Source organism: Amphimedon queenslandica, unplaced genomic scaffold (genome assembly GCF_000090795.2).
Source record: "Amphimedon queenslandica unplaced genomic scaffold, v1.1 AMPQUscaffold_13263, whole genome shotgun sequence".
NCBI lineage: Eukaryota > Metazoa > Porifera > Demospongiae > Haplosclerida > Niphatidae > Amphimedon > Amphimedon queenslandica.
Genome location: NW_003546501.1, coordinates 111,163 through 126,967, shown reverse-complemented (window position 1 = coordinate 126,967; position 15,805 = coordinate 111,163). Strand labels below are relative to the sequence as shown.

At 35.5% G+C, this 15,805-nt stretch overlaps 7 protein-coding genes across 8 annotated transcripts; 5 read left to right on the top strand and 2 right to left on the bottom strand.

Moving 5' to 3' along the window:
* Window positions 1-368: 368 nt before the first annotated feature.
* LOC100641136 (iron-sulfur cluster assembly 1 homolog, mitochondrial-like) lies at window positions 369-1,884 on the bottom strand. The gene is made up of 4 exons (XM_003388334.2): window positions 1,777-1,884; window positions 1,673-1,726; window positions 1,521-1,626; window positions 369-665 (listed from the first exon to the last, which is right to left on the bottom strand). Exons 1-4 carry the CDS (start codon window positions 1,861-1,863, stop codon window positions 517-519), a joined length of 396 nt encoding a protein of 131 aa, XP_003388382.1. The 5' UTR covers window positions 1,864-1,884; the 3' UTR covers window positions 369-516.
* Window positions 1,885-1,958: 74 nt separating this feature from the next.
* On the top strand, window positions 1,959-4,661 carry LOC100642150 (protein FAM98A-like). Its single transcript, XM_019999485.1, has 10 exons — window positions 1,959-2,052; window positions 2,101-2,273; window positions 2,560-2,688; window positions 2,732-2,817; window positions 2,867-2,980; window positions 3,035-3,232; window positions 3,701-3,800; window positions 3,883-4,065; window positions 4,115-4,171; window positions 4,218-4,661. Exons 1-10 carry the CDS (start codon window positions 1,985-1,987, stop codon window positions 4,358-4,360), a joined length of 1,251 nt encoding a protein of 416 aa, XP_019855044.1. The 5' UTR covers window positions 1,959-1,984; the 3' UTR covers window positions 4,361-4,661.
* Window positions 4,662-4,711: 50 nt separating this feature from the next.
* On the top strand, window positions 4,712-5,986 carry LOC105313624 (RING finger protein 151-like). Its single transcript, XM_011407202.1, has 2 exons — window positions 4,712-5,180; window positions 5,601-5,986. Exons 1-2 carry the CDS (start codon window positions 4,712-4,714, stop codon window positions 5,984-5,986), a joined length of 855 nt encoding a protein of 284 aa, XP_011405504.1.
* Window positions 5,987-6,385: 399 nt separating this feature from the next.
* On the top strand, window positions 6,386-8,007 carry LOC109583944 (TNF receptor-associated factor 4-like). The gene has a single exon (XM_019999484.1). It carries the CDS (start codon window positions 6,415-6,417, stop codon window positions 7,852-7,854), a length of 1,440 nt encoding a protein of 479 aa, XP_019855043.1. The 5' UTR covers window positions 6,386-6,414; the 3' UTR covers window positions 7,855-8,007.
* A 10-nt stretch (window positions 8,008-8,017) lies between these two features.
* On the top strand, window positions 8,018-8,737 carry LOC109583942 (TNF receptor-associated factor 5-like; the record flags this gene model as incomplete). Its single annotated transcript, XM_019999477.1, has 1 exon — window positions 8,018-8,737. A coding segment is annotated over exon 1 (720 nt), but the record flags the coding sequence as incomplete, so codon positions are not given.
* An 889-nt stretch (window positions 8,738-9,626) lies between these two features.
* On the top strand, window positions 9,627-10,393 carry LOC109583947 (TNF receptor-associated factor 5-like; the record flags this gene model as incomplete). Its single annotated transcript, XM_019999490.1, has 1 exon — window positions 9,627-10,393. A coding segment is annotated over exon 1 (732 nt), but the record flags the coding sequence as incomplete, so codon positions are not given.
* A 629-nt stretch (window positions 10,394-11,022) lies between these two features.
* On the bottom strand, window positions 11,023-15,794 carry LOC100641009 (caltractin-like). 2 transcript variants are annotated; one of them, XM_019999491.1, is made up of 4 exons: window positions 15,623-15,794; window positions 15,401-15,562; window positions 15,262-15,344; window positions 11,023-11,231 (listed from the first exon to the last, which is right to left on the bottom strand). In XM_019999491.1, exons 1-4 carry the CDS (start codon window positions 15,731-15,733, stop codon window positions 11,033-11,035), a joined length of 555 nt encoding a protein of 184 aa, XP_019855050.1. In that variant the 5' UTR covers window positions 15,734-15,794; the 3' UTR covers window positions 11,023-11,032. The 2 variants fall into 2 exon arrangements, with proteins under 2 accessions (XP_019855050.1, XP_003388381.1); XM_003388333.3 differs by lacking the exon at window positions 11,023-11,231 and adding an exon at window positions 15,016-15,210 and having other exon boundaries at window positions 15,623-15,793.
* Window positions 15,795-15,805: the final 11 nt, after the last annotated feature.

Genomic DNA, 15,805 nt, shown 5'->3' with positions numbered 1-15,805 from the left:
AGCTGACATTGTCATATTCGCTACTGATAGTAGGGACAGTGGAGATGGGTGCCCATTGTACTGAGAGAAAATACAAACTTATTATTAAATTAATTATAATTCATTTTATATCTATTATTATTATTAATTATTATTATTATTATTATTATTATTATTATTACTATTATTATTATTGTTACTAGAGACGATTTTGTAGTTTAAGCGTCTTTGTTTGACACGTATAAAAATTTTACAAATCTAATATTACTATCATTATTCTGTGATCGTCAACTTTATCTATTGATCAATACGATTATTATTATTAATACCAATAATTATTATTAATACCAATAGTTATTATTATACCAATAATTATTATTTCAAAATAATGACAATAAAAACTGAGTTTATTAAACATGATACAAATACACTAATAACTTTTTATATACAAGTTTTCCATGATATGACAATTACTTAATAAATAAAACAAAAATACAGCAGGAGTAGTTAGGGTGATCTGATTGGTCGGCGACGATGTCATACGTGAAAACTCTCGCCACACCCACAAGTGCCTTTGACGTTAGGATTATGAAATATGAATTCACTGCCGAGTTTATTTTCAACAAAGTCCATCTCAGTACCAAGCAATGATAACTGAGCCTTTGAATCTATTAGTACTCTAGCACCTAAAATAATCATAATTGCACAAATAAAATGAAATGAGTATTTATAATATTGATGTCCTTGTGCTAAAGTTTGAGCTGATTTCAACAAAAAAATTTTAAGTTATGAGCATTTTAAAAATAAACCAACAGCAAAGGCTATGATAGCCCATGATTTTTTCCAAAAAAATGGCTCTGGAATCACTCCCAATTTTTATTACATTTTCTGATACACATTGATGTCCTTATGCTGTGTAGAAAGTTTAAGTTGATTCCGACTTCAATTTTTCAAGTTACGACCATTTTAAGAAAACACCAAAATTCTGAAAAGTACCCAAGGCTATAGCCCATGGTTTTTTCCAAAAAATGGCTAAAAAATGACCCCCAATTTTTATTACATTTTCTGATACATATTGATGTCCTTATGCTGTGTAGAAAGTTTGAGCTGATTCCAACTTCTATTTTTTGACTTATGACCATTTTAAGAAAATGCCAAAAATTATGAAAAGTACCCAAGACTATAGCCCATGGTTTTTTCAAAAAAATGGCTCCGAAATAACCCACAATTTTTATTACATTTTCTGATACACATTGATGTCCTTATGCTATGTAAAAAGTTTGAGTTGATTCTGATTAATATTTTTCAAGTTATAGCTAAACTAATAATTAATATACTGTTGATATATGCTACGTATGATAATAATTTTGAGTGGATTCCAACTACGTGTTACAAGCCTCAGTAACAAGTAATGAATATCATTATAGCCCGACCCCAGTAAAGGATGAGGGATGCACTCAAAATGATAGTGACAATCAAGCAATAATTTTTGAATGGGCAATTCACTGCAATTGCCCTGCTCTAATTACATAATGATTTACCATCTTGAACAACTTCTTCATCCATTTTCTTCTTCTCAGTAGCATAGTCCAGTGTGTACGTTAATCCACTGCAGCCTCTTGTCCTCACTCCCACTCTTAGTCCTATCTATAAACAAAAGGGACATTAATTGAAACACTCAATAAAGTCTTACTGCTGTAGTGTTTTCTGATAAAAGTTCTTTCACTTTGCTGACAGCAGAAGGAGTCTATAAAGACAAAAAAAGTTACCATATCAACAGTTAATGGTATTTCCTACTAGTTTGATGGCTGCTCTTTGAGGCACAAACTTTCTACTAGACTTTACAGCCCTGATTACTGTTGATGACACCATACCGGACGCCATTTTGTTTTGACTCCGCCTCAAAAACATCACGTGATTTTAACCACACCTTCTTTAACTCAGCACGTGGTTTTAGTACACGTCAGGACACTATCTCCGTGTTTGTAGGTGTGGTCTAATTAACATGGCGGATTATGCAGAAATGGACAATGACTTGCTTGATAAAATCCTGTACAGTTTAGATGAAATACAGTAAGAGAAGCAGCAGGGATACCTCATAAATTATAATATATTTATTAGTTGCAGGGGCCCATTGCTGGAGGAGGTAGAAGGGAAGGATGGAACTCAAACTGGTCTAGAGATAGCCATTGCCAGTGGATTGAAGGACAGGAATTATGTCCAGCTGGTAATGTGTTTAACATCAGAACTGAAGGAGCTACTTAAATTGAATGAAACTGTCACTGAACCATCTGGTAAATAAATAATAGTAATTAAATAATCTGTTGTTTTTTAATTGAGTTTTTGACTGATACTGCATTATTATTATTATTATTATTATTATTATTATTATGATAGAATAATAATAATAATAATAATGATAATAATAATAATAATAATAATAATAATAATAATAATAATAATAATAATAATAATGATAATAATAATAATAATAATAATAATAATATTGATCAAACAACCAGTTGCAAAAACAATTATTTATTATTATTATTATTATTTATTTATTTATTTATTTATTAGGTCCTGATGATTCTGAGTCATTCCATCTTGAGTTAAGGTCGTTCCTCAACGAATTAAAATGCTACCATGAGACACTAGTAACTGATCTAGCTGCTTTTAACGAGCCTCGTAACAGACTCATTCTGATTGGTCAGTTTTTAATTAATTAGGTGGGCGTGTACCTTATTAATAGATTATTTATTATCCGAGCTGATGACGGCTCGACTGTTGAAAGTAAAAATAGAAGAATCTACTGAATATAAAAGAAATAATTTTGAAGTAAGAAGAGCTGTGGACTACCAGCCATTTTAATTATTATATTTCCTAGTCTAATCCTTACGACGTTCAATCTAATCTGTCAGCCATTTTGAATGTTTTTGGTGTTGATACTCCGCCTCCTCACGTCACGCCTACCATGATACTTGATAAAATAATAAAAAAAGTAAAAATATATTCTCCTCCTCCACCTACACGTCATATGACTATCACATGATAGACTCAAGAACACATTTCAAAGGCCCCTGCTGGGTTCATTGGTAAGCCACTGGTGCTACAACCGCTGAGTGCTGAACAATGGGGGACACTGGACCGTATCAACGAGGCTTTGTTGAAAGAATATTCTGTTAGGAGACAGATGTTATTGACTAGGTGTAGCGTAACTGTCCAGTCTTTTAAATGGTCTGATAGAACCAAGGTGAGCTACCTCAGGGAAGAGAACACAGTATTGACACACAGCTGCTTTACTTATATTAGAGTACTTGTAAATGTAATGCAAGGTTTTATGTATTTATACAGTAGATGATGATAATTGTGTTATAAAAAAATATACAAATCCTTCCTTCAAAAGCATAGACTAAAGGCTTGAACAATGTAAAAAAAGATATGGCTGCCTAGCTTAGCATTTGCTGCACGGTTATGCAGCCCTTTCCCTTTACCTTTGTATATGTATGAAGTTAAGGTGGTGTTGCATAGTGTTTGTTCATTGCTGTAGGGTAAGGATGAATGAATGAATCATTTACCAGTGTCTATCAATACTATTACTTATACTAAAGTACTTGTAATTGTAATGCAAGATTCTACTATACACATGTCACATACATATAGTTATACAGTAGATGATGATAATTGTGTAGAGAGTGTTTGTTATTGTTCATGGTTTTAGGGTAAGGATGAGTCATTTACTAGTGTCTATCAATCAAAATGGACTCCATTGAAGGAAAAGGCTCCAATACCAATAGCTAGAGTACTAGCTGCTAAAAATGGTATAATTATTATTACATGAAGTACTAATACATGTACAGTGTATAATATGTACATTATTTTATTGTGCTATTCTATTTATAGATTTATTGAGTATTGAAAGGACCAGTAGTGGCTCCGTTAGACAGAACACAGTCTCCGATATTAACAAGGTTTTGATTGGCTCCGTTCCTGACAGAGGGGGCAGACCAAATGAGACACGCCCACCACCTGAAATGCCTTCGTTCAAGCAACGGACTGAAGCACCAAGAGAGAAGAGAGACGGAGGTTACAAGAGAGTGAGAAAAGAGAGAAATATATAATTATCATTTTACAGGTGGCGGTAGAGGGGGGCGGGGTAGTGGAGGAGGAAGAGGTGGGCGTGTCCAAGGAGGTAAGGAAGTCTTGAAAGGATATTGTAAAACCTGTTATAAATACAGGTTGGTCGAAAGGAGGTGGAGACAATTACCAACGAAGTTATTCTGTAGACAGCTATGGTGGTCATTGGGGAGGGGGAGGAGAAAGGGGTCGAGCTTATGATGGGAGCTATGGAGGATTCCACGGAGCAAGCTATGGCTCCTAATTATGGATATGATAATTATTCAGGAACCTACGGGAACTATGGGGGAGGAGGGGGAGGGTATCAAAGAGGGTACTCGTATGAGGATAGAGGACCAGGTGGTGGCGGTCAGCATGGTAGGAGAGGAGGGCGGGGTTATCAGCACCAGCACAGCAACTATTATTAATAATAATAATTTGTAATTTAGTTATTACTGATGACATTAGTGCATGATTATTAAAGATTATGTTTTGCATTAATTTTGTTGTTCATAGTATCTCAGGTAATCTTGTTCTTATGATAGTGACCACAGTCACCACATCCATATGTTATCATAACAGTCACATGCTATGTTCACCCTCTGTAGCATATATGATGGCATGGTTCTCAAAAGATGAGCTTTCATTCGTTAAGGAAGTACCTGATCAAATCGACATAGAGTGTCCAGTTTGTCTTCATATCTTGACAGATCCTTACCAGGTGAGCTGCTGTGGTAGAAATTTCTGCAAGTCTTGTATTGAGAGGATAAAGGATAGTGATGGATCCTGTCCTATGTGTAAAGAGGAGACGTACCAATCCTTTGCAGATAAAAATATCGGTCGTATAATTAACGGGTTACAAGTCTATTGTACCAATAAGGAGAAAGGTTGTCAATGGAAAGGAGATTTGAAGTATCTACCCACTCACCTTAGTAAAGGGAAGAGAGAAGGAGAATGTCAATATGAAGAGGTCGAATGTCGATATGACGAGTGTCTAACAAGAGATCAACGTCAGCATCTTAACGTTCACGAGGAGGAGTGGTGCGACCAACGACCGTACAGTTGTGAGCATTGCTATGAGGAAGGTACATATTCATTTATTATTATATTCCATGTGGAAGTTTGCTCAAAGTATCCTACAAAATGCCCCAACGATTGTACAAGTTCTGTTATGCCTCGAGAAAGTGTTCCTGATCATTGGACCCAGTGTCCATTGGAGCCAGTAGATTGTGTGTTTAGTTGGGCTGGTTGTAATGATAAGCCATTACGTAAAGATGTAGATAAACACACTGCTGCTATTGAACACATGACACTATTAGCTGTAGCTTGTGGACAATTGAAGAAAGAAAATGAACAAATAAAAAAAGAAAATGAGAGAATAAAAGAAGAAATGATGGAAGAAATCAAGAAATTACAAGAAGAAAATGAAAAAACAAAAGAAGTGAATACCCAAACACTGTCTTATCTTGGTGTCATTAACAATGATACACATCCTATTCTACCAGTCACAGTTAGTAGAAGTGGTGATGTTGTTCATTTCTATACTGAGGTTGGTGGTCATCACATGTCAGCCGCCTATCTTCAACCAACACTCTACCTTGCGTTTCATGATGGAAAGTTTGATAAACTCCGTGCATTTTCCCAGCCTAAAATTCTATTAAAATATGATAGTGATGATGCACAACCTGTACAGATAAAGTCTTATAGAAAGGTAGATGATAATATTCTCACACAGGCAGTAACGGAACCTTCAAAAAGACAAGATGATGGACTAACTTCCATACATATTGTTAATGTCATCAGCATTAATATTACACTTACTTCTTCTAATGAAGTCACTGTGATAGTGACGCGAATGTCCAAACTCAGATATCAGTCCGTAAGGTTTTAGTTGTGTTTGGCATGGCGAAGGAACATAGCCCCTCAATGTTTTAGTTACATTAGTATTTTTATTATCATGTGTGCTTATTTTTGTTTTTTTATTAGATAGTATACCAATTATGTGAACAGTTTTGGCTTATGTATGTAACCGGGCATGCATGATAATCCTAGGCCCTACCCAGTACTTTGATCACTTGAGAAAATCAAAATATTATCTCAAGTGATCAAAATTAATGATTAAGCCTTAAGGTAAGGGCCTGCAATCAAGTGCAATGCTGTTTGAATCTACACTTGCAATGCTGTCTGAACTGATGCACATCAAGTGATTCCAGGATCTTGCGTCTATGATGCTCAGATGAATCTTGCCCCTCCCCCCACAAACAATAATTATTGTTCCGTTGCCTTCGTTATTAACTTATTCATATCGTATTATGTATTATGGCATATCGATATCCGAGGGCATATCAGGGCGAGTATCAGAGTCTTTTTAGTTTTGATGATGATACTTTTCTTAACACTACCTTTCTTGGAGAAGAGTTGGAAGTAGAAGAAGCGTCGGAAGAAGAAGATGAGTCGGAAGAAGATGAATCGGAAGAAGATGACTGTGAAAGATTAAGAGACTATGAAAGGGGTGGGCCCAAGACTACACCATCACCAGAAATAATATCAAAAGATGAGCTTTCATTCGTAGAAGAGGTGCCTAAACAAATTGAGATAGAGTGTCCAGTTTGTCTTAATATCTTGACAAATCCACACCAGGTGAGCTGCTGTGGTAAAAATTTTTGTGGGTCTTGTATTGAGAGAGTAAAGGATAATAATGGATCCTGTCCCATGTGCAATCATTCGAAATATCAATCGTTTCCAGATAAGAACGTCTCTCGTATCGTTAATGGGTTACGAGTCTATTGTACTAATAAGAAGAAAGGATGTCAATGGAAAGGAGACTTGAAGGATCTACTTATTCATCTTAAGAAAGGGAAGAGAGAAGGAGAATGTCAGTTTGAAGAAGTAAAGTGTCAATACGATAAATGCCAAACAAAGGATCAACGTCAGAATCTCCTTATTCATGAAAAGGATGACTGCAATGAACGACCGTATAAGTGTGAGCATTGTGCTATAACACATAGCTATACTTTTATCATTGGAGAGCATTTAAAAACCTGCCGAAAGTACCCTACAAAATGCCCTAATGACTGTTCCAAAGTAATACCGAAAGAAAGTGTTCCTGATCATTTGACCCAGTGTCCATTGCAGCCAGTAGATTGTGAGTTTAGTTGGGCTGGTTGTAATGATAAGCCATTACGTAAAGATGTAGATGAGCACACTAATGATACTAAACACATGACACTATTAGCTGTAGCTTGTGGACAGTTGAAGAAAGAAAATGCTCGAATGTTTGCTTTTCTTGGTGTCATTAACAATGATACATATCCTATTCTACCAGTCACAGTTAGTAGACGTGATGATGTTGTTCACTTTTATACTGAGCTTGGTGGTCATCACATGTCAGCAGTTCTAACTCGTTCATATGAAGGAATGTCATTACTACTTGCATTTCATGAAGGAAAGTTTGATGGACTCTGCACACTTGACTATCTAAAAGTTTTTATGTTACTTGATTCTGGTGATGCAAAACCTGTGCCAATACGGTCACACAAAAAGTTGGCACATGATGTTCTTGGTCTGCCATTGCATCAGCACAGCATACGTCAGGGCAGCTACAAAGGGCGGGCCTCACGTGAGACTAGCCATCATAGACCACGTAGAATACCAGATGATGAAGCATCAATTTGTTTACAGGTCTCCCTCAGCTCCATCAAGTTAATAAACATCATTCTTACTTCTCCTAATGAAGTCACAATTGTTTTTTCGAAATGAAGTTTGGATTTTTGTAGATATGCACTGTTTGAAAAAAAAGAATTAAACAATTTTTTGAACAAATCCTGATGTCATGATTTGTTCAATGATTCTGACATTGATAGACTTTATGTTTCTTCAATTGGTATTATAAGAAAAACATTCCTGTTATCATAACTGTCACATGATATCTTTTGTTTGTTTAGCAATGGCACGATTCTTGAAAGAGGATCTTTTATTTGCTGAAGAACTCAAAGTACCTGCTCAAATTGAAATTGAGTGTCCAGTTTGTCTTCATATATTGACAGATCCTCATCAGGTGAGCTGCTGTGGTAGAACTCTCTGTAAGTCTTGTATTGAGAGAGCAAGAGCTAGTAATGGATCCTGTCCTATGTGTAAAGAGGGCATGGAGGAGAGGTTTCGATACTCCGTAGATAAGGATTGCCTTCATTTTGTTAATTTTTCGTTACAAGTCTATTGTACTAATAAACCGAAGGGATGTGAATGGAAAGGAAATTTGAGGGATCTATCTACTCACCTTAGTAAAGAGAAGAGAGGAGATTGTCTATTTGAAGAGGTCAAATGTCGATATGAGTGTCAAACAAAGGATCAGCGTCGAAAGCTCGTTATTCATGAAAAGGATGACTGCAACGAACGACCTTACAAGTGTGAGCACTGTGCTTTAGAAGATAGATACATCCTTATTACCGGAGATCATTTAAACACCTGCCCAAAGTATCCTATTACATGCCCCAACAATTGTGCCCAGAAAGTACCACGTGAAAGTATTTCTGATCATTTAAAGAAGTGTCCATTAGAGCCAGTAGATTGTGTGTTTAGTTGGGCTGGTTGTAATGATAAGCCATTACGTAAAGATATAGATGACCACACTGCTGATACTAAACACATGACACTATTAGCTGTAGCTTATGGACAATTGAAGAAAGAAAATGAACAAATAAAAGAAGAAATGAAAAAAGAAAATGAAAAAATAAAAGAAAAAATGATGAAAGAAATTGAGAAAATACAAGAAAAAACGACAAAAGAAATCAAGAAAGCAAAAGAAGAAATGAAGGAAAAAAATGAGAAAATAGAAAAAAAAGTGACAAAAGAAAACGAGGAAAAGGAAAGAATAAATGCCCGATTGCTTTCTTGTCTTGGTGTCATCAACTGCGATGCAATTCCTGCTTTACCAATTAGAATTTATGGTAGAGCTCAACATTTCTATACTGAAGTTGGTGGTCATCATATGTCAGCAGCTTGTCTTAAATCTGGAAAAATTGGCCTTGCATTTCATGAAGGAAAGTTTGACGGACTCAGTTGTGCACTTGGCCATCCAAAAATTTTTTGGCAAGATTATCCTTATTTACCAGGCCTAGGAAAGTGTGTGGGATACTCATATCGAAAGTTAGGCAATGATGTACTCGATCAAGCCCCACTGCATTCGCAATCTTCAGCGCTTGAAATTGTTGGAGAATGGGTACAAAGTATATTTGGATCAGATCCATCAGGACCAATTTTAATAAATGTCTCCTGCAAATATTTTGACATTGCTCTTACTTCTCCAAATGAAGTCACAATTGTTGCTCATTATAGTTAGTTTTAATAACAGTTTTTAGAGGTAGCATTTTATATAGTGTTTTATAGGTCTAGAAGTAATATTTTATTTAGAATGATTTAGGCATTAGGAGAGCACCAATAATGTGTGACTGTGAACACAAGTATTACTAATAATGTTGTTTTTTTGCATAACTTAAAAGGAGAGAGGGAGGGGAATAGATGTATGATGAATAGAATAGATGAACATGAGTAAGACATATAATAGATCATGTATCTCCACCCTTTCAATTGGGTGGGGCTGGTTTGTTTTGCTAGCTTTTCAATGGAGAGATATTCAAAAGATGAGCTTTCATTCGTTAAGGAAGTACCTGATCAAATCGAAATCGAATGTCCAGTTTGTCTTCATATCTTTACAGATCCTCATCAGGTGAGCTGCTGTGGTAGAAATTTTTGTCAGTCTTGTATTGAGAGGATAAAAGCTAGTAATGGATCCTGTCCTATGTGTAAAGAGGAGAGGTATCAATTCTTTGAGGATAAAAATATTAGTCGAATCATTAACGGGTTACAAGTCTATTGTACCAATAAGGCGAAAGGTTGTCAATGGAAAGGAGATTTGAAGTATCTACCCACTCACCTTAGTAAAGAGATGAGAGAAGGAGATTGTCAATTTGAAAAGGTCAAGTGTCGCTATGACAAGTGTCGAATTAGAAATCAACGTCAGCATCTTAACATTCATGAGAAAGCAGTGTGCGACCAACGACCATACAGTTGTGAGCATTGCTATGCAGAAGGTACATATTTATCTATTACCTTCTTGCATATAAAAGTTTGCTCAAAGTATCCTACAAAATGCCCCAATAGTTGTGCAAGTTCTGTTATGCCTCGAGATAGTGTTCCTGATCATTTGACCCAGTGTCCATTAGAGCCAGTAGATTGTGTGTTTAGTTGGGCTGGTTGTAATGATAAGCCATTACGTAAAGATGTACAAGTACACACTGCTGATACTAAACACATGACACTATTAGCTGTAGCTTGTGGACAATTGAAGAAAGAAAATGAGCAAATAAAAGAAAAAATGACAAAAGAAATCGAAAAATTAAAAGAAGAAAATGAAAAAACAAAAGAACGAACATTGTCTTATCTTGGTGTCATTAACTATGATTCACATCCTATTCTACCAGTCACAGTTAGTAGACATGGTGATGTTGTTCATTTTTATACTGAGGTTGGTGGTCATCATATGTCAGCAGCCTTTCTTGAACCAAAACTCTACCTTGCATTTCATGTTGGAAAGTTTGATCGATTCAGTGCATTTTCCTGCCCTAAAATTCTAGTGAAATTTGATAGTGATGATGCACAGCCTGTACAGATCAAATCATATAGAAAAATAAATAATAATATTTTCAAACAGGCAGTAAAGGCACCATCAAAACTACAAGATGATCGACTAATTTCCTTACATATTGTTAATGTCATTGAGATTAACATTACACTTACTTCTTCTAATGAAGTCACTGTGACACTGCAAAAATCATATTTTGATATGAGACCGTTACTGCCATTTTTCAAGTAGTAGTTCTGTTTGTATGTCAGGGCATAGTGAAAGAGCGTACCCCCTCATTGTTTTAGTTACAAATTATCAAGTGTGCTTATTTTTTGTTTTTTTTATTAAAGAGTACCAATAGTGTGAACAGTTTTGGCTTATGTATGTACTATGTAGACTGCTAATGAAATAATGCTGTTTTTCCATAACTTCAATAAATTCTTGTAATGTTATTAAACCAGTTCCATCTCTATTGGCTTCAGTAATCATACCATCAACATCATCTGGAGACAATCTACTATATAGATTGATTGATTAGAGGAAAGTGAAATAAACAGAGTAGAGTAGTAATAGTCAATACTATTGAAGTTATACTTTAATCCATAACTCTTTGAATACAAGAACTTTAAATTGTCCATAGAGTTTATGGGAGAGGGTATTAGAGAGGGTGCTCATATGAAGATAGACAACCAGGTGGTGCTATTCAATATAGTAGGAGAGGAGGACAGAGTTTTCAACATCAGGACAGCAACTATTATTAATAATACATGAATACCATGATTAATAATACACATGATGAAGATGTGTTTTACATTTATTGGAGTAGACTTTACATGTACATATCTCAGTGTTATCACTAATATGATTGTTCTTAGCATAATAAGCCAGAGACTATGTATACCTTTTTGAAACTGATTTGCAGATCAAATGAAGTTTTAAGGCTTAAGACATTGGATGAAGCTCTCGATTTTGGTCCTTCCGCAGTCCTTCTCGACTAGCTCATTAGTTCTATTGCATGACTAATGATATCATCAGTTCACTCATAAAGAATGAAAGTTAATATGAATTTATTGTTAAAAGTTTTATTTCAATCTATTGTTTTATGTCTATATAATCTGTATTATCATAGATATTAGAACCGGTTCTAATATCTATGGTATTATGTTCGGATTCTTCTGAAGTTTGATAACTCATTGTTACTCAACCACAGGCCACGCATGTGTGGAGATTTGAAATGAGCACTGATAAGACTTGGTGCACTCGACTTGTCGCCTCCTTTCATTCTGATTCTGCTCTCTCAATGGCAATGTTCTCAAAATGTGACCTTTCATTCGTTGAAGAAGTACCTAATCAAATCGACATAGAGTGTCCAATTTGTCTGAATATCCTGGCAGACCCTCATCAGGTGAGCTGCTGTGGTAGAAATTTTTGTCAGTCTTGTATTGAGAGGATAAAGGATAGTGATGGATCCTGTCCTATGTGTAAAGAGGAGACGTACAAATCCTTTGAAGATAAGAATATTGGTCGATTCATTAATGGGTTACAAGTATATTGTACCAATAAGGCAAAAGGTTGTCAATGGAAAGGAGATTTGAAGGATCTGACTACTCACCTTAATAAAGGGAAGAGAGAAGGAGATTGTCAATATGAAGAGGTCAAATGTCGATATGAAAAGTGCCAGACAAATGATCAGCGTCAAAATCTTACCATTCATGAAAAGGATGACTGCAACGAACGACCGTACAAGTGTGAGCACTGTGCTCTAGAAGATAGATACATCTTTATTACTGGAGATCATTTAAACACCTGCCCAAAGTATCCTACTACATGCCCCAACAATTGTGCCCAAAAAATACCGCGGCAAAGTATTTCTGGTCATTTAATAAGGTGTCCATTGCAGCCAGTAGATTGTGTGTTTAGTTGGGCTGGTTGTAATGATAAGCCATTACGTAAAGATGTAGATGAACACACTGCTGATACTAAACACATGACACTATTAGCTGTAGCTTGTGGACAATTGAAGAAAGAAAATGAACAAATAAAAGAAATGATGAAAGAAATCGAAAAATAATAGAAAGAAAAAACAAAAGAAATTGAGAAAGCAAAAGAAGAAATGAAGGAAAAAAACGAGAAAATAAAGGAAGAAATGAGGAAAGAAAATGAGGAAAAGGAAGGAATAAATGCCCGATTGCTTTCTTTTCTTGGTGTCATTAACTATGATGCACTTCATGCTTTACCAATTACAGTTAAAGGTAGAGCTCAACATTTTTATACTGAAATTGGTGGTCATCATATGTCAGCAGCTCTTCTTAAATCAGGAAAAATTGGCCTTGCATTTCATGAAGGAAAGTTTGACTAACTCAGTTGTGCACTTGGCCATCCAAAAATTTTTTGGCAAGAATATGCTTTTTCACCAGGCCTAGGAAACCATGTAGAATACTCATATCAAAAGCTACACTATGACGTACTCGATCAACCCCCACTGCATCCGCAAGCTTCACCACTTGAAGTTATTGGAGAATGGGTGCAAAATAATATATTTGGATCAGATCCAACAGGACCAATTTTAATAGATGTCTCCTGCAAATATTTTGACATTGTTCTTACTTCTCCTAATGAAGTCACAATTGTTGCTCATTATAGTTAGTTTTAATAACAGTTTTTAGAGATAGCATTTTATATAGTGTTTTATAGGTCTAGAAGTAATATTTTATTTAGAATGATTTAGGCAATTAGGAGAGCACCAATAATGTGTGACTGTGAACACAAGTATTACTAATAATGTTGTTTTTTTGCATAACTTAAAAGGAGAGAGGGAGGGGAATAGATGTATAATGAATAGAATAGTGAATAGAACAACATGAATAGATGTAATAGATCATGTATCTGCACCCTTTAAATTGGGTGGGGCTGGTTTGTTTTGCTAGCTTTTCAATGGAGAGATATTCAAAAGATGAGCTTTCATTCGTTAAGGAAGTACCTGATCAAATCGAAATCGAATGTCCAGTTTGTCTTCATATCTGTACAGATCCTCATCAGGTGAGCTGCTGTGGTAGAAATTTTTGTCAGTCTTGTATTGAGAGGATAAAAGCTAGTAATGGATCCTGTCCTATGTGTAAAGAGGAGACGTATCAATCCTTTGCAGATAAAAATGTATCTCGTATAATTAATGGGTTACAAGTCTATTGTACAAATAAGGAGAAAGGTTGTCAATGGAAAGGAGATTTGAAGTATCTACCCACTCACCTTAATAAAGGGAAGAGAGAAGGAGATTGTCAATTTGAAGAGGTCGAGTGTCGCTATGACAAGTGTCGAATTAGAGATCAGCGTCAGCATCTTAACATTCATGAGAAAGCAGTGTGCAAGCACCGACCGTACAATTGTGAGCATTGCTATGTGGAAGGTACATATTCATCTATTATCGTCTCACATATAAAAGTTTGCTCAAAGTATCCTACGAAATGTCCCAACGAGTGTGCAAGCTCTGTTATGCCTCGAGATAGTGTTCCTGATCATTTGACCCAGTGTCCATTGGAGCCAGTAGATTGTGTGTTTAGTTGGGCTGGTTGTAATGATAAACCATTACGTAAAGATGTAGATAAACACACTGCTGATACTAAACACATGACACTATTAGCTGCAGCTTGTGGACAATTGAAGAAAGAAAATGAACAAATAAAACAAGAAATGAAAAAATTAAAAGAAGAAAATGGAAAAATGAAAGGAATAAATACCCGAACAGAGTCTTATCTTAAAGTCATTAATTATGATACACATCCTATTCTACCAGTCACAGTTAACAGACGTGGTGATGTTGTTCACTTTTATACTGAGCTAGGTGGTCATCACATGTCAGCCGTCTTTCTTCAACCAAAACTTTACCTTGCGTTTCATGATGGAAAGTTTGATAACCCCTTTGTATCTTTCTGGCTTAAAATTCTATTAAAATATGGTAGAAAGGATGCACAACCTGTACAAACAAGGTTTTATAGAAAAGCAGATGATGATATTCTCACAAAGGCAGCAATGGAACCATCAAAACTACAAGATGATAGACTAACTTCCATAGATATTATTGGTTCTTTCATGGGCATTGACATTAAACTTACTTCTTCTAATGAAGTCACTGTACATATTCCTTTTATAGGGGCACGCCCCCCTCCCCCACCACCGATGAGGCCCAAAAATTAATGCCCAATTTAAAGCTAAGAGAATCCACAGGCTTGAAGTCCAAATGACAGCCTCATAGTTTTATTTGGCATAGTGAAGGAACATGTCCCCTCAATGTTTTAGCTACATTAGTATTTTCATTATCATGTGTGTTTATTTTATTAGAGAGTACCAATTAATGTATGTATGTATGTAATTAATTTAATTGCTAATTAAATAATGGTGTTTTTTGCATAACTTCAATAAATTCTTGTAATGTTATTAAACCAGTTCCATTTCTATTGGCTTCAGTGATCATACCATCAATATCCTCTGGAGACAATCTGCATAAATTATAGAGTGATAAGAGGAACAAATCAATGGTATCTAATTACTTTAATCCATAATTCTTTGAAATAGCCTGCAAATCTTTGGCAGATAATTTACCATCACAATCATTGTCTAAAAACTGAAAAGCCTAACAAAAATATCCCCATTAGTGATTGCAAACTAACAATAGTCAGTTTAGTTTACTTGTTCTATTTCTCCATAACTATCATAAGCAGCTCCCTGTAATCTACAGACTAGCTGCAATAGATTAGTGTACGTTATCAATCCTTCCTTCCCTATCTCTTCTTCCCTCATTAGCTCCTGTAGTCGTCTCCTAGTTACCTTAAAACCTAATACTTTAATAACCTGTGAAAAATATTAAATTCAAAAAACTGCCAATTAAAAATTAGATATTTTAAAGCTCACCTTCCTAAAATCACTTATTGTTAAGCTGCCAGTATTTGAAGGATCATAGACTTGGAAAACTTCCCTCAGGTCTCTCAGTTCTTGCATTGTAAACTCATTCTCTATTGCCATTTTTTCACACTTTCCTGCAAACCAGCCCCACCCTACAATAAATGAAGAAGGCGTGGCTAAAAGAGGTGTGGC